At 44.7% G+C, this 22,788-nt stretch overlaps 1 protein-coding gene across 3 annotated transcripts in view; it reads right to left on the bottom strand.

Moving 5' to 3' along the window:
- LOC137368963 (protein WWC2-like) overlaps positions 1-22,788 on the bottom strand; it is a 271,726-nt gene that overhangs the window by 37,080 nt on the left and 211,858 nt on the right. For all 3 annotated transcript variants that reach the window (XM_068029350.1, XM_068029351.1, XM_068029352.1), the window contains 3 exons: positions 22,270-22,359; positions 11,106-11,788; positions 1,245-1,368 (listed from right to left, as the gene is read on the bottom strand). In XM_068029350.1, coding sequence (XP_067885451.1) covers positions 1,245-1,368; positions 11,106-11,788; positions 22,270-22,359 — 897 coding nt within the window. The remainder of the gene's footprint in view (positions 1-1,244; positions 1,369-11,105; positions 11,789-22,269; positions 22,360-22,788) is intronic.

Here is a 22,788-nt window from a genome sequence, read left to right as displayed (position 1 = left end):
AAGAGAGCTGGGAACAGTAAAAACCCACCATAAAATACATGATCATTTTGCCCACAGTATATGTCACAGCTATGTATAAGTTATGGTTACGGACTTGGTTTAAAAAGCACTTACATATTCTGTTTAAGATGTTCCCATATACTTATAGGAGACATAGAAAAGCTACAAATGATATGTTGGATTTTATATTAAGTGCCGTAGATGTGGAAGAAACAGTACTTGCAATTTAATGAATAAGTCCCAGAGGGGAGCCATACTCACTGCAAGTACCGGTTATAGGATCGGGCCTACAATGTTGCAGCCCTATCTCTGACCTATACTCATTGTGAGCATGGCTCCCAACTGGGGGCGCTAGATTTCGGGGATACCCCTTTACAGTTGCTTAGCCACTTCTTCATCAATGTTTCAGTGGATACCGTCCATTGTGCTCCTGAACCACAAAGAGTGACCCCAGGGAACTTGTGAACATTCGATGAGAACAGCATGAGACTCAGATGAGACATGCCCCAATAGTTAAATGACTTTTCAGCACCTGAAGGTAGAATTTTCCTCTGAAGTTTCGATGCAGATACAGGGTGGGTTTTCTACTGTCCTGGTTTTGGTGTCATTGCTTATGCAGGACATGCATTCCCACCAGAAAGGGAAAGTCTTGCCACTATAAGGGAGGAAGATGTGGTGTTGCTGCAGCATGACATTGCCAAGGGGCAGCTTGTAGATGAGAAATAGAAGGGGGCCAAGGATAGATCATTGTGGGACTCCAGGGATAACATTGCGGGAGTGGATAGAGAAGCCATTTCAAGTAATGCTCTGGCTAACACTGGATCGATATAAATGGAACCAGGTGAGTGCAGTCCCAGCTGGAAAATGGAGGAGAGGCGTTGGAGAAGGATGATGTGGTTAATTGTGTCAAAGACGACAGACAGGTTGAAAAGGATGAGGAATGCTATTTTACCACAGTCAGAGTCACAATGGGTATCATTTGTGACTTTGATAAGGGCCGTTTCAGTGCTGTGAAAGGGGTGGAAACCTGATTGCCGTTAATAGTGTGACATGTGGATTTATCTTTAGAAATTGCCACTCTGCTTACGATAAACTGGAGAATGACTTAGCCAAATAGTATACCAGTGCACTAAAAACAGAACAAATAGGAATTTCAAACCCCAGCATGTAACCATCAAATTAGCCACTCTTCACGCAATATCCTTGAGCTACAGTGAAACAAACACAGGGTAAAGTGCACGTACCGTTTGACAGAAGCCTCATACACCCCACTGTCTCCAGCAACAGATTCATCGGACACGGCAGCAGAAACACATGCTGTTTTTTCTTCAAGTAGATGTCCCACTGCTCCTCGTTGCAAATCAACACCTGCACAGAGAACGCACGGATCTCATCAACCTCATCGGAATCACTTCTGGGGTAGTGATTTTCAACTGCCTGGGAGTTGCACCTTTCCCTCATGCTCCTCCCAACTACTTTTTCTCCCTTTCTCACCAGAAAGTGATGACTTTTTCTGGGAGCTATTGTGTCCACGAGTGCTGGGAAATGGTAGAAAACGGTTAGCATCATTTTACCGATATAGGGGCTGTGTGGGATAAGCTGGCAAGTTCTAAGTGGTGGGGACTGTATCACTGGATGACACCAGTCAATTTCATACAGACCAGGGATCAAACCTGGGACCTTGCTATCTGTATGACACAGCTACTCATGCGGAGGTGCCCAGGAATTGGGCTTTCACCTAATTTAAAATGAAGCGATCACTAATGACGCTTGCGCTGGTTGCCTCCTGCTCGACCAATATGCAGAGCTCGTGTTGACTGAGTTCCTGTGCACTGTTAATTATAGTCAAGAGATGGCGCTACAATTTCACTTTTAACATTTGAATAAACAGAAGACACGAATTGAAAATAAGCACATTCAGGCTTTCTAACTGCTTTAATAAATCAAAGATATAAACTTAAAAAAAAGTGGGGCTCACTTCGAAAAACCCTGAATAGGTTGCTGTCTACGACTAAAAGACAGAACTCTCATTAAAAGAATCGTTCCCACTAGTCACCAAGAAATCCAATAGGGAATTCAGAAGAAACTTCTTTACCCAGAGAGGTGAGAATGTGGAACTCACTACTAGAAGGAGTGGCTGAGGTGAATAGCATCGACGTATTTAAAGGGAAGCTAGATAAGCATATGAAGGAGAAGAGAATAGAGGGTAATGCTGATAGAGTGAGATGAAGAAGGATGGTAAGAGGCTCGAGTGGAGAATAAACAGCAGCATAGTCTGGTTGGGCTGAATGGCCTGTTTCTGTGCTGTACAACCTAGGTAATTCTATGTAAACTGTTGGCCACCCAACTCCTCTTCCTGGCCCCATATGCTACATCTCATTGTAAATGGTTCCCTCTCCTCAGGTGCCATCTCCTTCCCTTTCAAATCCAACTTCCTTCACACAATAAAAACACCATTGACCCAAGTAAACTATGCCCCCATCTCCAACTTCGCTTTTCATCTCCTAAGTCTTTGAACGTGTTGTCACCTCCTAGATCCGTGCCACCTCTCTGATGATTCTGTTTGTATCTCTCTAATCAGGTTTCTACTCCATGCTCAGCACCAAACTGGCCCTAACCAACATTACATCAGTGCTGTCAGACTGCTTGTCCAACATCCAGTCATAGATTAGATTTAATTTCCTCCAGATAACCATTTAAAAGACCAAAGCATTTGCTTTTGACCCCTGTCACAAACTTAGTAACCTAGCCACCAACTCCATTCTCCTTCCCTGACCACTGTCTCAAGCTAAACGAAACTGTTTGCAAATTTGCCATCATGTTTAACGCTGGGCTGAGCTTCTGAATCTATTTCCCTCCATCACACAGACTGTCACCTCTTTAACATAGTCCATTATCTCAACCCATCTGATGCTGAATTCATCATCCATGCCTTTATCATCCTGAATATTACAATGGTCTCCTGTTTAGATTATCGCTGCTCTCAGCCCCTTTAACTAAGTTTAAACACAAGTTTTTAATTAATCTGCACAAACTGCTATTCAAACATGCCTTGACTGATATTATGACAGAAACATAACCCAGCCAACAATTCTGACCTGCTTTTTATGTTAATAGCAATTGGCTTTAAAACCTCAAATGTTAACCATTTGACTTTGACAATGAACATTTAAATTTTTTTCAGATGACTTGCAGCATTCTCAATCTGTCTCTTCCAGAGGAATATATAACTATGTACCCACATTATCTGGCTCATCTCATTCAGTGTACCAAATTAGCAGCTAACAGAGCAGAGGTGAAGTACATGTCCATGTCATGCTGTGGCCATTTCACATGGCAAATGATAAAAAATTGAACATTTGTGGAAGTCAGGTCTTTCACATTACATATGCATTTGCTTCACTTTTCTCACGTTTCAACTCACAGAATCACAGAATAATACAGTGCAGAAGAGGCTCTTCGGCCCATCGAGTCTGCACCGATGCATTAAAGACACCTGACCTGTCTACCTAATCCCATTTGCCAGCACTTGGCCCATAGCCTTGAATGTTATGACGTGCCAAGTGCTCATCCAGGTACTTTTTAAAGGATGTGAGGCAACCTGCATCGACCACCCGCCCAGGCAGGGCATTCCAGACCGTCACCAACCTCTGGGTAAAAAAGTTCTTCCTCAAATCCCCCTTAAACCTCCCGCCCCTCACCTTAAACTTGTGTCCCCTCGTAACTGACCCTTCAACGAAGGGGAACTGCTGCTCCCTATCCACCCTATCCATGCCCCTCATAATCTTGTACACCTCGATCAGGTCACCCCTCAGTCTTCCCTGCTCCAGCGAAAACAACCCAAGCCTATCCAACCTCTCTTCATAGCTTAAATGTTCCATCCCAGGCAACATCCTGGTGAATCGCCTCTGCACCCTCTCCAGTGTAATCACATCCTTCCTATAATGTGGCGACCAGAATTGCACACAGTACTCCAGCTGTGGCCTTACCAAAGTTTTATACAACTCCAACATGACCTCCCTGCTTTTGTAATCTATGCCTCGATTGATAAACGCAAGTGTCCCATATGCCTTTTTCACCACCCTATTAACCTGCCCTTCTGCCTTCAGAGATCTATGGACAAACACGTCAAGATCCCTTTGTTCCTCAGAACTTCCCAGTGTCAGGCCATTCATTGAATACTTCCGTGTCACATTACTCCTCACACTTTTCAGCGTTAAATTCCATCTGCCACTTTTCTGCCCATTTGACCATCCCATCTATATCTTTCTGTAACCCAAGACACTCAACCTCACTGTTAACCACTTGGCCAATCTTTGTGTCATCCGCGAACTTACTGATCCTACCCCCCACATAGTCATCTATGTCGTTTATATAAATGACAAACAGTAGGGGACCCAGCACAGATCCCTGTGGTACGCCACTGCACACTGGCTTCCAGTCACTCAAACAGCCGTCTGTCATCACTCTCTGTCTCCTACAGATAAGCCAATTTTGAATCCACCTTATCAAGTTACCCTGTATCCCATGTGCATTTGCTTTCTTGATAAGTCTCCCATGTGGGACCTTGTCAAAGGCTTTGCTGAAATCCGTGTAAACTACATCAACTGCACTACCCTCATCTACACACCTGGTCACATGCTCAAAAAATTCAATCAAATTTGTTAGGCATGACCTCCCTCTGACAAAGCCATGCTGACTATTCCTAATCAAATTTTGCCTCTAAAAGTGGTGATAGATTCTCTCCTTCAGAATTTTCTCCAATAGTTTCCCTACTGCTGACGTGAGACTCACTGGTCTGTAGTTCCATGGCTTATCTCTACAACTTTTCTTAAATAGTGGGACCACATTAGCTGTTCTCCAGTCCTCTGGCACCTCCCCCGTGGCCAGAGAGGAATTAAAAATTTGGGTCAGAACCCCTGCAATCTCCACCCTCACCTCCCACAGCATCCTGGGACACAAATCATCCGGACCTGGATCCACTTTTAAGCCTGCCAAAACCTCCAATACCTTGTCACTCCCTATGACAATTTGCTCAAGAACCTCACAGTCTCTCTCTCTCAGTTCCACATCTACATCCTCATTCTCTTGGGTGAAGACAGATGTGAAGTATTCGTTCAACATCCTAACAATGTCCTCTGGCTCCACTCACAAATTTCCCCCTTGGTCCCTAATGGGTCCTACTCTTTCCCTGGTTATCCTCTTCCCATTGATATACTTATAGAATATCTTGGGATTTTCCCTACTTTTACCAGCCAGAACTTTCTCATATCCCCTCCTTGCTCTCCTAATTGCTTTCTTAAGCTCCATCCTACACTTTCTGTACTCCACTAATGCTTCCGTTGATTTGCTCTCCTTGTATTTGCTAAAAGCCTCTCTATTCCTTCTCATCGTACCCTGAATATTTCTGGTCATCCATGGTTCTCTGGGCTTGTTGCTCCTACCTATTACCCTAGAGGGAACATGTTGGACCTGTACCCTCCCCACTTTCTTTTTGAATGCCCCCCACTGCTCTTCTGTAGATTTCCTGACAAGTAGCTCTTTCCTGTCTACCTTGGACAGATCCTGCCTTATTTTACTAAAATTCACTCTCCTCCAATCTCCCCCAATCAACTCATCTATTTACAGTCCATCAGGATGTATGGGGCTCACCTCAGTATAGTGAGATGCATGAGCCTCAAATGATCACAGTTTAGTCAGTTGTATGAATATAGCTGAATGTGTGAGCTGATCTCAGTCTAGTGGAATTGGTAAACAGAAGGATTTGTGCGTCCTGTCCATGAACTACTGAATGTTAACATGCAGGTATGGTAAGCAATTCGAAAGGCAAATGGTCTGTTAGATTTTATTGCAAGGAAAATTGGAATAAAAGAGTAAGTTTGCAGATGACATGAAAATTGGTGGTGTCTTAAATAGTGAGGAGAAAAGCCTTAGATTACAGGACGATATAGATGGGCTGGTAAGATGGGCGGAGCAGTGGCAAATTGAATTTAATCCTGAGAAGTGTGAGGTGATGCATTTTGGGAGGACTAACAAGGCAAGGGAATATACAATGGATGGTAGGGCCCTAGGAAGTACAGAGGGTCAGAGGGACCTTGGTGTACTTGTCCATAGATCACTGAAGGCAGCAGCGCAGGTAGATGAGGTGGTTGGGAAGGCATATGGGATATTTGCCTTTATTAGCTGAGGCATAGAATATAAGAGCAGGGAGGATATGATGGAGCTGTATAAAACGCTAGTTAGGCCACAGCTGTGTACAGTTCTGGGCACCACACTATAGGAAGGATGTGATTGTAATGGAGAGGGTGCAGAGGAGATTCACCAGGATGTTGCCTGGGCTGGAGCATTTCAGCTATGAAGAGAGACTGAAAAGGCTAGGGTTGTTTTCCTCAGAGCAGAAAAGGCTGAGGGGGGACATGATTGAGGTATACAAAATTATGAGGGGCACTGATAGGATAGATAGGAAGAAACTTTTTCCCTTAGTGGAGGGGTCAATAACCAGGGGGCATAGATTTAAAGTAAGGGACAGGAGGTTGAGTGGGGATTTGGGGAAACATTTTTCACCCAGAGGGTGATTGGAATCTGGAACACACTGCCTGAAGGGGTGGTAGAGGCAGGAACCCTCACAACATTTCGAAAGTATTTAGATGTGCATTTGAAACGCCATAGCATACAAGGCTACGGGCCAAGTGCTGGAAAATGGGATTAGAATAGGTAGGTGCTTGATGGCTGGCACACACACGATGGGCCGATGGGCCTGTTTCTGTGCTGTATAACTTTATGACTCTATGACACTATGGTGTCTTGCTGCAATTATATAGGGCTTTTGTGCACTGGAGTACTGTTTACAGTTTTGGTCTTCTTAACTAAGAAAGGATATACTTGCCTGAGAGAGTTTGCAACAAAGGTTCACTAAGATTGATTCCTGGTATAAGAGGATAAGAGGTCTTATGGTGAGAGATTGAGTAGAATAAGTCTATACTCTCTGGAATTTAGAAGAATGAGAAGTGTTGTCATTGAAATGTATAACATTTTTATTGGGGTTAGAGGAATATAGCAGCAGGAGTTGGCCATTCAGCCCATCAAGCCTGTCCCGCCATTCAGTACGATCATGGTTGATCATCCACTTCAATGCCTTTTTCCCACACTATCCCTATATCCCTTTACGTCATTGGTATTTAGAAATCTGTCAATTTCTGCTTTAAACATACTCAATGACTGAGCTTCTACAGCCCTCTGGGGTTGACAGGTTGGATGCACTGAGGTTGTTTCCCCTGACATTGTCTCAGGATAAGAAGGACGGGTTGCAGCCAGTATGATGGGTTGAAGTGTGTCTATTTTAACGCAAGAAGTGTCAGGAATAAGGGTGATGAACTTAGTGCATGGATTAGTACTTGGAGCTACGATGTTGTGGCCATTACGGAGACGTGGATATCACAGGGGCGGGAATGGATGTTGGATGTTCCGGGGTTTAGCTGTTTCAAAAGGAATAGGGCGGGAGCTAAAAGAGGTGGGGGAGTGGCATTGTTAATCAGGAATAGTATCACAGCTGCAGAAAGGGAGGTCGTCGAGGAGGGTTTGTCTACTGAGTCATTATGGGTGGAAGTCAGAAACAGGAAAGGAGCAGTCACTTTGTTGGGAGTTTTCTATAGACCCCCCCAATAGCAACAGAGACATGGAGGAACAGATTGGGAGGCAGATTTTGGAAAGGTGCAGAAGTAACAGGGTTGTTGTCATGGGTGACTTCAACTTCCCTAATATTGATCGGAACCTCCTTAGTGCAAATAGTTTGGATGGAGCAGTTTTTGTCAGGTGTGTCCAGGAAGGTTTCCTGACTCAATATGTAGATAGGCCGACTAGAGGGGAGACTATGTTGGACTTGCTGCTTGGCAACGAACCAGGCCAGGTGGCAGATCTCTCGGTGGGAGAGCATTTCGGTGATAGTGATCACAACTCCCTGACCTTTACTATAGTCTTGGAGAGGGACAGGAGCAGACGGGATGGGAAAATATTTAATTGGGGGAGGGGGAATTACAATGCTATTCGGCAGGAACTGGGGAGCATAAATTGGGAACAGATGTTCTCAGGGAAATGCACGACAGAAATGTGGAGGTTGTTTAGGGAGCACTTGCTGCAACTGCTGGATAGGTTTGTCCCGATGAGGCAGGGAAGGGATGGTAGGGTGAAGGAACCTTGGATGAGAAGAGATGTGGAACAGCTAGTCAAGAGGAAGAAGGAAGCTTACTTAAGGTTGAGGAAGCAAGGATCAGACAGGGCTCTAGAGGGTTACAAGGTAGCCAGGAAGGAACTGAAGAATGGACTTAGGAGAGCTAGAAGGGGACATGAAAAAGTCTTTGCTTAGGGTAGGATTAAGGAAAATCCCAAGGCGTTCTACACTTATGTGAGGAACAAGAGGATGGCCAGAGTGAGGGTAGGGCCGATCAGGGATAGTGGAGGGAACTTGTGCCTGGAGTCGGAGGAGGTAGGGGAGGTCCTAAATGAATACTTTGCTTCAGTATTCACTAGTGAGAGGGACCTGGTCGTTTGTGAGGACAGCGTGGAACAGGCTGATATGCTCGAACAGGTTGAGGTTAAGAGGGAGGATGTGCTGGAAATTTTGAATGATATGAGGACAGATAAGTCCCCGGGGCCAGACGGGATATACCCAAGGATATTACGGGAAGCGAGGGAAGAGATGGATGCGCCTATGGTGATGATCGTTGCGTCTTCACTGTCTACTGGAGTAGTACCGGATGATTGGAGGGTGGCAAATGTTGTTCCCTTGTTCAAGAAAGGGAATAGGGATAACCCTGGGAATTATAGACCAGTCAGTCTTATGTCGGTAGTGGGCAAATTATTGGAGAGGATTCTGAGAGACAGGATTTATGATTATTTGGAAAAGCATGGTTTGATTAGAGACAGTCAGCATGGCTTTGTGCGGGGCAGGTCATGCCTCACAAGCCTTATTGAATTCTTTGAAGATGTGACAAAACATATTGATGAAGGAAGAGCAGTGGATGTGGTGTATATGGATTTTAGCAAGGCGTTTGATAAGGTACCCCATGGTAGGCTCATTCAGAAAGTAAGGAGGCATGGGATTCAGGGAAGGTTGGCTGTCTGGATACAAAATTGGCTAGCCCATAGAAGTCAGAGGGTGGTAATAGATGGAAAGTATTCAGCATGGAGCTCGGTGACCAGTGGTGTTCCACAAGGATCTGTTCTGGGACCTCTGCTCTTTGTGATTTTTATAAATGACTTGGATGAGGAAGTGGAAGGCTGGGTTAGCAAGTTTGCCGATGACACGAAGGTTGCTGGAGTTGTGGATAGTGTGGAAGGCTGTTGTAGGTTGCAACAGGACATTGACAGGATGCAGAGCTGGGCTGAGAAGTGGCAGATGGAGTTCAACCTGGAAAAGTGTGAAGTGATTCATTTTGGAAGGTCGAATTTGAATGCGGAATACAGGCTTAAAGACAGGATTCTTGGTAGTGTGGAGGAACAGAGGGATCTTGGGGTCCATGTCCATAGATCGCTCAAAGTTGCCACCCAAGTTGATAGAGTTGTTAAGAAAGCGTATGGTGTGTTGGCTTTCATTAGCAGGGGGATTGAGTTTAAGAGCCGCGAGGTTATGCTGCAGCTCTATAAGGCCCTGGTTCGACCACACTTGGAATATTGTGTTCAGTTCTGGTCGCCTCATTATGGGAAGGATGTGGAAGCTTTAGGGAGGGTGCAGAGGAGATTTACCAGGATGCTGCCTGGACTGGAGGGCATATCCTCCGAAGAAAGATTGAGGGAGCTAGGGCTTTTCTCATTGGAGCGAAGAAGGATGAGAGGTGACTTGATAGAGGGGTACAAGATGATGAGAGGCATAGATAGAGTGGATAGTCAGAGACTTTTTCCCAGGGTGGAAAGGGCTATCACCAGGGGGCATAATTTTAAGGTGATTGGAGGAAGGTTTCGGGGAGATGTCAGAGGTAGGTTCTTTACACAGAGAGTGGTGGGTGCGTGGAATGCGCTGCCAGCGGTGGTAGTAGAAGCAGATACATTAGGGGCATTTAAGCGACTCTTGGATAGGTACATGGATGATAGTAGAATGAAGGGTAGGTAGTTAGTTTGATCTTAGAGTAGGTTAAAGGTTCGGCACAACATCGTGGGCCGAAGGGCCTGTACTGTGCTGTACTGTTCTATGTTCTATAAGTCATTATACTCTTTTTATCCCTGTTTTCTCCCCATTTCTCATGAGATTCCAGACTCATGCTGGGGTTGAGTTCTAAAGCCACCAGAAACCCTCCTGCATCTTCCCCAGAATGTCAATCTTAGTGTGTAAACCTAGATAGTTGACAGAAATTGGACAGCCTGTTTTTGGGCACAGGGGTTGCGATTCGCGGCCTGCCCGGTCCCATTCAGATTGAGATGGCCAACATGCAACATTCATGTGCCCACCTCATCTGCATGATTGTGATGCTAGCCAGTGTGCCTCCAGTGCTGCTGTCTGCTCCTGAATGCTGCTGGTGAACTCTGTACAAAGTAGGAGACCACAGCAGTCTTGTGTGCTAACAACATGGTACAGCCAATCTACTCTTCCTAAAGGCAGACTATATCTCAAAGGAAAGCTGTACAAAAAAATTGCTGCAATGTAAATTTTTGAACCAGGGCAGATAGAGGGATCCATAGTGACAGATGCTACGCTGGAGGCGTTAGTGGTGCAGGTGGGCAGGAGGAGAAATGCCATAGTTTCGCAGTGCTATGCTGCTGAATTTCATGCCCTGAATGTTGTCAGGGTATTTCACTATGGAGTACATCACAGCAGAACCCAATCCTGTCTGCACCCAATGATGAAGTACACCCAGTTTCCAGTCGGAATTACTGGATATCAATGGGAACACCAGGTTGACTTTGCCCCACCACACCCGCCCCCTTCCAATTGCCCTTGGATAATGATGCCATTTGTAGCAATCCAACTGCTGTCCTGTGATTGAGGTCAACTAACTTAACTGAGATCTGTGATTGAACCTGGGACCTTCCTAGTCTTTCGGGTTCAGTAGCACTTTGAGTGGCTATTGACTGAGCCAACATCCAAGTCAATTATTATATTCTTATTACCTTACCTGCAATGCCTTCATTTAGCGTAGAAAGAGGAGCTGCCAATTCGTCATTAAGGTCTTTAGTCTCGCTCAGGTACTGTCCAGTTCCACTTTGAATCCCAGACATGATGCTTAGGTAAGGTGTTTCAGTCCTGCTGGTCTGCTCAGGCTCCAGCAACATTTGGTTGTCACTATTGCTGTAGAGGGCAAGACTTGCAAAACCACAGTGCAATTCACAGTCTTCGAAGTCCGTCGTGAGGTGGTGCAAGGGCGACTCTTGTGCTGAAGACAAAAATACTGCATCCGAGACCAGTGGTGAGCTGGGAGGAGACAAAGAAGAGAGCGAAGATCTGGACGACAATGAGGTTACTGATTTGGGAGGCTCAACTAAAGATTTCACAGCATGTCCTGAAGCGGAGGAGCCAGCGGAGTCCTCATAGTGTGGCTCTTTGTGGGATTTTACCACCTCGTTTTCATGGATGGTGGTTATGGGCCCCGAAGGACTGTAGCCGGCTTTTTCGTGCAGCATGAAATCCAGTTTGTACTGGTAGTCTAGGTCAGGTGTTTGATCAGACTGGTTGTAATAAAGCTCGGTGGAACTGAGCGAGTTTAGAGATCCTCTACTGGAAGTGTTGAGGGACCCACGGCTTGACGTCAGTGACCCCAGACTGCTCCCAGATGAGACTGACAGAGTGCTTGCTGAAAGGCTGGAAATGAGAGAGATGAAGTAAGTGAGAAAGTCTTTCAGAATAGCGCTTTGACAAAATCGTAGCCAAGGCAACTAGGTTTAATAATGAGTGGGTTATTAATAGTACTGACTCAGGGCTGCTTCATATTTCTCAACAATTTAATGAGTACCAGGGAAAAAGGAGTTAATGCTCCATGTACAATTTTGCATGTGTGTGAGTACATTATCATGCAGAAATATATGTATCCAATTTAATATTTTACGCCATGATTTAAGGACAGGTATCTGTAAATAAATAACTATAATCTTCTGAAAATAATCAGTATGAACTTGCCCCTAAAGGTACAGCAGTGAGAGTTACTAATGCAGTGCAGATTAACATTTAACTGTTGTCATGCAGACCCCACCTGCCAAGAATGAGGCATATTAATTTTGTCATTGAACATTGATTATAAACTGTTGCTGGAGCGATGAAATGACTTGTTAAACAAATCAGCCGTTGCTGGAAAAAATATTTACATCCTAACAGACAGTGCTTGTGGAGACAAAGGACCATTCCCTGACATATTCAACCCACAACAGACTTTGATCACCAGACATTGAAGGCGAGGAAGCTCACGTTCCACAATGACTGCTAAGATGGCCGAATCCACAAACAGAGGTGGTCAAACCAGCTAATCACATGATTAAGCTGCTAGGCAACCAGTTTTTTTGAATTGTACAGACAGTTTGAGAGAGAGACTGTTAGATCCTGGACTGAGAAGACCTCTCCTGTCTGCTCCCATCTCTTCCTCACAGATCTCCAAATCCACTAAAGACATGAACCTCAAGAGAGAAAAGTCCCCTACATCGAACAAGGTTTAAGAAGAATACTGGGCCCCAATAAAAAGCAAGACCCACCTACTCTACAGCAAGCTCGAAGAACAGTAACCATCTTCAGATATTGCTTCAAACTTTTCCACTTTATTTCTTCTGCTCTTTTCTGTCTCTATCTGCATGTATGTATCTTGTACGCATGCTGGCGTGGGCGCGTCGTGTATCCGTAGGCATTAACTGAATTAGAGTTTAAGTTTAAAAATTTTCAATCTTTCTTCTTTAAACCTAAGAAAACCTGCTTGGCTGGTTTCTTTGTCTTTCAATTGGAAAGCGGTGAACAAGGATTCACCAAGGGGGAGCTAAAAAAAAACCGGCGTGTTTAAAATAAAACCCTGTTACGGTAAGACCAGGTGAAGACTAAAAGGGAACCCTAGACCCCTTTCTCACTGGGTCGTAACACTGTGAACATTTATCCAGAGCAACTAAAACACAATTCCTCCAGCATCAAATTAAAGGGATTCAGCTACAGTCCACAGCTATTAATTTAAAGTCACTTAATTCAAATTTTTGGATCAGACTGAAATTGTTTCAGAATTTGCTGTGTTGTGTACATTGCTTAACAAAAATTACTGGATAATTTACTTTTGGGGACAAAAAATGAAGTAGATTTCAATTTGAAATATTGTATGAAAAATGACTTTTAATTACAACAAGGAGACTGTCTTTGCCTGGTCTGGTCTGTACATGGCCCAGACCCACAGCACTATGGTTGACTCTTAACTGGCCGAGCAATCATTGTATCTCGAGGAGAACTGGGAATGAATGATGCATGCTGACCTTGCTAGCAGTGCCTGCATCCCATGAATAATAAAAAAACTGTAATGAGCTCGTTGGGCAAAGTAAACTCTTCTCGTCCTAAGCTTAAGGTTTTTAATGTTTCAGGGCATAACTACAACGCTTTGTAAAAAGCTGTTACCTTAAGTCACAAGATGAGACATTAAATGGAAATGGAATGTCACAACTTGGAGGATTCTATCAAATATTGCCTGCAGGGAGTTTGTGAAATCGAAGACATGACCATTATTGCTTCAAATGAGAGCAAAGTCAAACATGTATTATGTGAACGATGCTCAACATAAATACCAATGTAAATTCTACAGTATCAGTAAAACTGGTCTGTGAGTTTGCTTTAAATGTTTCTCAGTTTGGATTGTACAAGCATGACTTCCATTTGAGGATGGTTGAACATAGATGCTGAGGAGCTAGTTGGCTGGGGGTGGAGGGAGAGATTTTTAACAGTGTTTGAGGGGTCACCTACCAACCACCTCTGCAACACTACAAAGCTAACGTGGAAGAACATAGGTCAGTTTTCCTTTACTTTGAGTGGGGCTCAGTATTGGCTGAGAATCTCTATAACAAGCTTCAGTCATCTGTTCAGGATTGTTCGCTGATGATCGACCTATCAAACTTTGCACTTGTTTAGTTTTCACATAAAAATAAATAAGGCATGCTTTAAATTGTGGAGGAAGGCGGGAAGGGAAGTTATTAATTTATGATACCAACCTTGGAGGTGTGGCAGTGAGGATGATACCAATCGACTGCAACAGGACATAGATAGGCTTGTAGAATGGGAAGACAGTGGCAGATGGAATTTAATACACTGAAGTGTGAGGTGATGCATTTTGGAAGAAGTGATAGGGAGAGGCAATAGAGACATAATGGCACAATTTCAAAGAGTGTGCAGGGACAGAGGGACCAGGGGGTTCATATGCATAGATCTTTGATGGTAGCAGGACATATTGAGAGAGTAATTAGCAAAGCATGTTGTTTTTGTTTGTTTTTGGTTTGTGAGTATCACTGGCAAGGCCAGCATTTGTTGCCCATTCATAATTGCCCTGGAGAAGGTGGTGGTGAGCTGCCTTCTTGAACCGCAGTCCATCTGGTGTAGGTACACCCACAGTGCTGTTCAGGAAGGAGTTCCAGGATTTTGACCCAGCGACAGTGAAGAAACGGTGATATATTTCCAAGTCAGGATTGTGTATGGCTTGGAGGGGAACCTGCAGGTGGTGGTGTTCCCATTCATCTGCTGCTTCCGTACTTCTAGGTGGTAGAGGTCATGGGTTTGGAAGATGCTCCTGAAGGAGCCTTGGTGAGTTGCTGCAGTGCATCTTGTAGATGGTATACACTGCTGCCACTGTGCGTTGGTGGAGGAGGGAGTGAATGTTTAGGGTGGTGGATGGGGTGCCAATCAAGTTGGTTGCTTTATCTTGAATGGTGTTGAGATTCTTGAGTGTTGGAGCTGCACTCATCCAGGCAAGTGAAGAGTATTCCATCACACTCCTGACTTGTGTCTTGTAGATGGTGGACAGTCAGAAGGTGAGTTATTCACTGGAGAATTCCCAGTCTCTGACCTGTTTTTGTAGCCACAGTATTTATATGGCTTGTCCACTTAAGTTTCTGGTCAATGGTAACCCCCCAGGATGTTGATGATGGGGGATTCAGTGATGGTAATGCTGTTGAATGTCAAGGGGAGATGGCTAGATTTTCTCTTGTTGGAGATGGTCATTTCCTAGCATTTGTGTGGTACCTATGTTACTTGCCACTTATCAGCCCAAGCCTGAATGCTGTCAGGCCTTGCTGCATGCAGACACGGACTGCTTCAGTATCTGAGGATTTGTGAATGGTACAGAACACTGCGTAATCATCAGCGAATATCCCCACTTCAGACCTTATGTTGGAATGAAGGTTATTGATGAAGCAGCGGAAGATGGTTGGGTCTAGGACACTACCCTGAGGAACTCCTGCAGGGATGTCTGGAGCTGAGATGATTGGCCTCCAACAACCAGAACCATCTTCCTTTGTACTAGGCATGATTCCAACCGGTGGAGAATTTTCCCCTTGATTCCTATTGATTCCAGTTTTGCTACGGCTCCTTGAGGCCATACTCTGTCAAATGCTGCCTTGATGGCAAGGGCAGTCACTTCTGGAATTCAGCTCTTTTTCCATGTTTAGACCAATGCAGTCATGAGGTCTGGAAGTAGAGCTCTGACAGAATCCAAACGGAGCACTGAAAGAGCAGATTAGAACATAGAACATAGAACAGTACAGCACAGTACAGGCCCTTCGGCCCACGATGTTGTGCCGAACCTTTAACCTACTCTAAGATCAAACTAACTACCTACCCTTCATTCTATTATCATCCATGTACCTATCCAAGAGTCGCTTAAATGTCCCTAATGTATCTGCTTCTACTACCACCGCTGGCAGCGCATTCCACGCACCCACCACTCTCTGTGTAAAGAACCTACCCCTGACATCTCCCCGAAACCTTCCTCCAATCACCTTAAAATTATGCCCCCTGGTGATAGCCCCTTCCACCCTGGGAAAAAGTCTCTGACTATCCACTCTATCTATGCCTCTCATCATCTTGTACCCCTCTATCAAGTCACCTCTCATCCTTCTTCGCTCCAATGAGAAAAGCCCTAGCTCCCTCAATCTTTCTTCGTAAGACATGCCCTCCAGTCCAGGCAGCATCCTGGTAAATCTCCTCTGCACCCTCTCTAAAGCTTCCACATCCTTCCGATAATGAGGCAACCAGAACTGAACACAATATTCCAAGTGTGGTCGAACCAGGGCCTTATAGAGCTGCAGCATAACCTCGCGGCTCTTAAACTCAATCCCCCTGTTAATGAAAACCAACACACCATACGCCTTCTTAACAACCCTATCAACTTGGGTGGCAACTTTGAGCGATCCATGGACATGGACCCCAAGATCCCTCTGTTCCTCCACACTACCAAGAATCCTGTCTTTAAGCCTGTATTCTGCATTCAAATTCGACCTTCCAAAATGAATCACTTCACACTTTTCCAGGTTGAACTCCAACTGCCACTTCTCAGCCCAGCTCTGCATCCTGTCAATGTCCTGTTGCAACCTACAACAGCCTTCCACACTATCCACAACTCCAGCAACCTTCATGTCATCGGCAAACTTGCTAACCCAGCCTTCCACTTCCTCATCCAAGTCATTTATAAAAATCACAAAGAGCAGAGGTCCCAGATCAGATCCTTGTGGAACACCACTGGTCACCGAGCTCCATGCTGAATACTTTGTTGCTGAGTAACTGCTGCTTGACAGCACTGTCGGCAACGCCTTCCATCAGTTTGCTGATGATAGGGAGTAGACCTACGGGTGGTAATTGACTGCATTGGATTTGTCCTGCTTTTTGTATACAGGACAAAACTGGACAATTTTCCATATTGTCTGGTAGATGCCAGTGTTGTAGCTGTACAGCAACAGCTTGTCTAAAGCTAGTTCTGGAGCACAAGTCTTCAGTACTACAGTTGGGATGTTGTCAGGGTCCACAACATTTGCAGTATCCAGTGCCTTCAGCTGTTTGTTGATATCACGTGGAGTGAACTGAACTGGCTGAAGTCTGGCATCTCTGATGATGGGGACCTCAGGAGGAGGCCCTTCTGGCTGAAGATGTTTGCAAATGCTTCAGCCTTGTCTTGGGCTTCATAAATAGAGTATTGAGTACAAAAGCAGGGAGGTTATGCTGAGCCTTTATAAAGCTCTGGTTAGGCCACAACTAGATTATTGCATCAGCTCTGGTCACCTCACTTTCGGAAGGATGTGAGGATCCTTGAGAGGGTAAACAGGAGATTTACCAGAATGGTTCCAGGGATGAGGAATTTTAGCTACAAGGTTAGGTTGGAGAAGCTAGGGTTGTTCTCCTTGGAGCAAAGGAGATTATGGGGCGATTTGATAGAGGTGTACAAGATTATGACAGGGTTAGATAAAGGTAGACAAAGAAAAGCTGCTCCCATTAGATGATAGTACAAGGACTAGGGGACACAGATTTAAAGTTTTGGGCAAGAGATGCAGGGGGGATGTGAGGAAGAACTTTTTTATGCAACGACTGGTAATAACCAGGAACCCACTGCCCAGAAACGATCAATGATTTCAAAAGGAAGTTGGGGAGGCACTTAAGGGAAATGAACTTGCAGGGCTACGGGGATAGTGCATGGGAATGGGACTGACTGGATTGCTCTACAGAGAGCCAGCATGGACTCGATGGGCCGTTGGCCTCCTACATCAGAATGACTCTATGACTGCACATGACAACATGGAAAGTGACTATTTCCATAATACCTATTGGGGTATTATAGTTTAGTAAATAATATTCAACTGTAGGAGGCATCACAGCTGAGTCCCATCCAATAGACACCCGATCCACACTCATCTTTTCTAAAGCTTACTTACACACACACACACATGTACACATGCACGCACGCAAGCATGCACATGGGTTCGAATCCCACCATGGCAGAAGGTGGAACTTGAATTCAATTAATTAAAAATCTTGAATTTAAAAACTAGTCTAATAATGACCATGAAATCATTGTCGATTGTTGTAAAAATCCATCTGGTTCACTAATGTCCTTGAGGGAAGGAAATCTGCTGCCCTTACCTGGTCTGGGCTACATGTGACTCCAGGCCCACAGCAATGTGGTTGACTTTTACATGCCCTCTGAAATGGCCTAACAAGCCACTCAGTTGTATCTAACCACTACGAAGTCAATAAGGAATGAAACTGGATGGACCACCCGGCATCGACCTAGGCACAGGAAATGACAACGGCAAACCCAGCCCGGTTGACCCTGCAAAGTCCTCCTTACTAACATCTGGGGGCTTGTGCGAAATTTGGGAGAGCTGTCCCACACAGTAGTCAAGCAACAGCCTGACATAGTCATACTTCACCGCATCATACTTTACAGACAATGTCCCAGACACCCCCATTACCATCCCCGGGTATGTTCTGTCCCACCGGCAGGATAGACCCAGCAGAGGTGGTGGCACAATGGCATACAGTCGGAAGGGAGATCCCCTGGGAGTCCTCAAAATTGATTCTAGACCCCATGAAGTCTTTTGGTCAAACATGGGCAAGGAAACCTCCTGATTACCACATGCTGCCCTCCCTCAGCTGATGAGTCAGCACTCCTCCATGTTGAACAGCACTTGCAGGAAGCACTGAGGGTGGCAAGGGTGCAGAATGTACGCTGGGTGGGGGGACTTCAAAATCCATCACCAAGAGTGGCTTGGCAGTAGCACTACTGGCTGAGCTGGTTGACTCCTAAAGGACATAGCTGCTAGACTAGGTCTTTGGCAGGTGGTGAGGGAAAAAATATACTTGACCTCGTCCTAACCCTAACCCTCTACCACCTAGAAGGATGGCAGCCGATGCATGAGAACACCACCACCTGCAGGTTCCCCTCCAAGCCACACACCATCCTGACTTGGAACTATATCGCCGTTCCTTCACTGTCGCTGGGTCAAAATCCTGGAACTCCCTTCCTAACAGCACTCTAGGTGTACCTACCCCACATAGACTGCAGCGGTTCAAGAAGGCAGCTCACCACCACCTTCTGAAGGACAATTAAGGATGGGCAATAAATGCTAGCCCAGTCAGTAATGCCTACATCCCAGGAACAAAACAACACACACACAACTCTCCAATCCCCCCCATCAGGATTCACCAGATCATGATTGGCAGTGGGAATCTTGTTTCGTCCTGAGCTATGATGCACTGAGTCTAATTTAATTAGCGTAGTTCTGCCAGGGGAACGTCAGGGACAGATAACTTTATCTGGGCCCTTCTAGATCTGCTGTGATCATTGCAAAATTACACTATACCATGAAGAGAACATTAGAACAAATGGGTAGGGGAAAGACTTCCTTGATCTGCTATTCCTCGCAACATCGGGCCTATGGTTTTGCTGCAATTAGCAAACAGAATAGTTTTTTCCATCTTTTAGTGTTAATGGAAATGATTACATGTATTTAGGGGTCTCTTTAACAGTCCTCACTATGTTACATGAATTACTTCTCACTGGATGTGGAGGGCCATCCATTTTGATGACCAGTGAGCAAGAGCTGAAGTGTTAATGAAATGGGGCTGTTCCAGCCTTGCAAACTGTTTCTTTCCCCAGAATTCATTTGATTATTTACCTATTTGGTTTATTAAACCCAAATGCAGACAACATTTTGATGACATTCCCAATTTCAGCAAAGATCCAGCCCATGTCTCTTCAATTCCACACAGTGGGCTGTGAGCATAATGCTCTCAGTGCAAAGCAACTGAAGGTGCCTTATTTATGGCATACAGATGGATAAAAAAACAGAGAGAGAGAGAGAGATAGTGACAGAAGCACAGCTTAGCAAATTCCTTCAGAAATCCAGTACCACTTGAATGTGAATGGATGTCTGCAAGTGACTACAAGAGTACAAGATGGTCAAAGACATCATGAACAACTCAAGTTGTTTACAAGTAACTTCTGTATCCAAGTATTATATTAGAGCTCTGAATTCCCTCAAGGAAAGTCATTTTTTTTATTAGATATATTTGGCATCCCCTGCCTGATGTCCCACCAAGGTTAGACGGCTAGAGTGCGGTGCAGAAAGACGCCAACAGCGTGGGTCCAATCCCCTTTCCGCCTGTGGTAGTTCATGGAGGCCTGCCTCCTCACTTTGCCCCATGCTTGAGGAGTGGTGCCGCTCAAGCTATACATTACCAACTGTCTCTCTCTAAAGGAGAGAGATGCCTTTGGTCCTTTGGGACTACGGCTGGAACAACACATCTTTATAAAAGGTTATTCACTGGTTGCTGAGTTATACAAACTGGGAAAGTTGTAGGTTCAACCTGGGCTGAGTTAGCTGACTTTGTTCAGGGTAGTGGTAGACGCATTACCATTGGTCTCAGTCTCCCTATGGTAGAGAGGGGGAAAACTGGCCAAGATTTCCCTTGTTGGCCTGATTACTATCCTCCTTCACACATAAATGTTGAGTGAGGACAGGACTGGGGTCAGTTCCCTGCTGAGAATCACCCCTGAAGATGCATCGAGTGCTGACAGACAAGAGTCAATGGGTCCCAGTGAAGAGGAAGGGTGAACACTGGTCGAAAAAGGAAGACGGAAGGATTAAAATCACAAACGTGGCAGCAAACATTTAAAGAGCAGCATTACAAATTGAAAGTGAATTCAAATATTGCAGACCAGGTCTCTGGCTTACAAACTGCATAAGAAGGTAGATTTTACCCAGAATAAACAAAAGTCAGTGGCAATTATTTTTGTTTGATTTTATATTTGAGTTTATATATCATGAAAGCTGGAGTTTCCTTGAAGCAATAAACAGAAGAATTTTTTTGCCTATTCCTATACAGAAACTTGGGGTCACTCAGTGCCCTATTTCACAAGATTGTAGGTCAAAATGTTTAGTTTGTGCCAAGTTCACACATGGTTCACACCATGTTTTCTGCTGTCTCACATTACTTCTCTCAAAGTTTCTCTTCACAAACAGGACAACTGTTCATCCTAAGACAGCACATTATTTCAGTCATCTAATATTTTATCCATTGAAAGAAGCACAAAGTATGGTGCAAGGCAAGACCATGTTTAACTCTGTAACATGCAAACATTGCACTGAATGAACTTCACCTGATTTTGAATCAGAGTTTTCAACTATATCATATCTGGGCCAGTGTCGCCCTTTAACCGGTGTCAGCTGTGGCTCAGTTAGTAGCAATTCTGTCTCAGGATCAGAAGCTTATGGGTTCAAGTCTCACTCCAGAGACATGAGTGCGTAATCCAATCTGACATCTTCATGTGGTACTATCAGAGGGCGAAAGTTTAAACTAAGGCCCCATGTCCACTCTCAGTTAGACATAAAAGATCCCATTTTGAAGAACAGTAGCAAAGTTTTCCCTGGTGTCCTGACCAATATTTAGCCCTCAACCAACATCACTAAAACAGATTATCTGATTATTAACACACTGCTGTTTGTGGGATCTTGCTGTGCACAAATTAGCTGCCACATTTCCTACATTAGAGCAGCAACTACACTTGATTGGCTGTAAAGAGCCTTGGGACTTCCTGAAGTGTGAAATGTGCTACAGAAATGCAAGTTCTATTTTTCTCTTTACAGGCAGTTTATTCCCCAGCTAGTAACCAGGAATATAACAGGTTCAAATGCTGGCTGACCTCTGCTGTACAGTTTCTTCAGAACAATTCTATTCGCTAGCTGAGAGGGTAATGAATAGGAATGCTGAAGGTGAGTCAGCAGCTGTACATAAAATGAAGTTTGCGGGTTGCCTGACATGCACGTACACTGGGGTACAGTGCCCATGCCCACTTTGTGACAGGACGATTGATTTGATTTTGATTTAGAGATACAGCACTGAAACAGGCCCTTCGACCCACCGAGTCTGTGCTGACCATTAACCACCCACTTATACTAATCCTACACTAATCCCATATTCCTACCACATCCTCACCTGTCCCTATATTCCCCTACCACCTACCTATACTAGGGGCAATTTATAATGGCCAATTTACCTATCAACCTGCAAGTCTTTTGGCTGTGGGAGGAAACCGGAGCACCCGGAGAAAACCCACGCAGACACAGGGAGAACTTGCAAACTCCACACAGGCAGTACCCGAGAATTGAACCCGGGTCGCTGGAGCTGTGAGGCTGCGGTGCTAACCACTGTGCCACTGTGCCGCCCCAAAAGAATTGAAAGCATAGAAGTCCTCCCTATAATCATTCCTATTTGATTACTCAGTACAAATCTATAAATAATTGCAAGTAAAGGCTTGAATTTTCCATGAATGTCAGAGGAATACATACCTTTTAAGTTGTGAATGGAGATACATGGTTAGTTGTGTCGCATCCTCAAGCTGCTGCACAAGACCCTTCCTCTTCTCTTGTAATTTTAGTCTGAAAATAAAAGCATTTATGGATCTCTCAGTTAACTGGGATTGGTATATCTGTAAGACACAGTAAATACACTAAACACAAAGGCGGCAGCATAAACAATATCCACATAACTGTAATCATCTCTGGAAATATACTAATAAATCTCTTCCATACCCCCATCGAAGCCTTTGCATCCTTCCTAAAGTGTGGTGCCCAGTAGACACGATACACCAGCTGGGACCAAACTAGTGTTTTATACAGGTTTACCAAAACTTCCTGGCTTTTCCTGGCCTCTATTTATAAAGTCCAGCATTCGCTATGCTTTATAGCCTGACCTATCACCTTCAAAGATTTGTACACAAATACCCCCAGGTCTCTCTCTTGTTGCATACTTCATCCCTCCCTCCAATATTTAACAAGAAGTCACCATGATGCCCTTATGCTGCCCTC

Source organism: Heterodontus francisci, chromosome 4 (genome assembly GCF_036365525.1).
Source record: "Heterodontus francisci isolate sHetFra1 chromosome 4, sHetFra1.hap1, whole genome shotgun sequence".
Lineage (NCBI taxonomy): Eukaryota > Metazoa > Chordata > Chondrichthyes > Heterodontiformes > Heterodontidae > Heterodontus > Heterodontus francisci.
The sequence above is the reverse complement of the archived record's forward strand: the minus strand, read 5'-3'. Positions and strand labels throughout refer to the sequence as shown.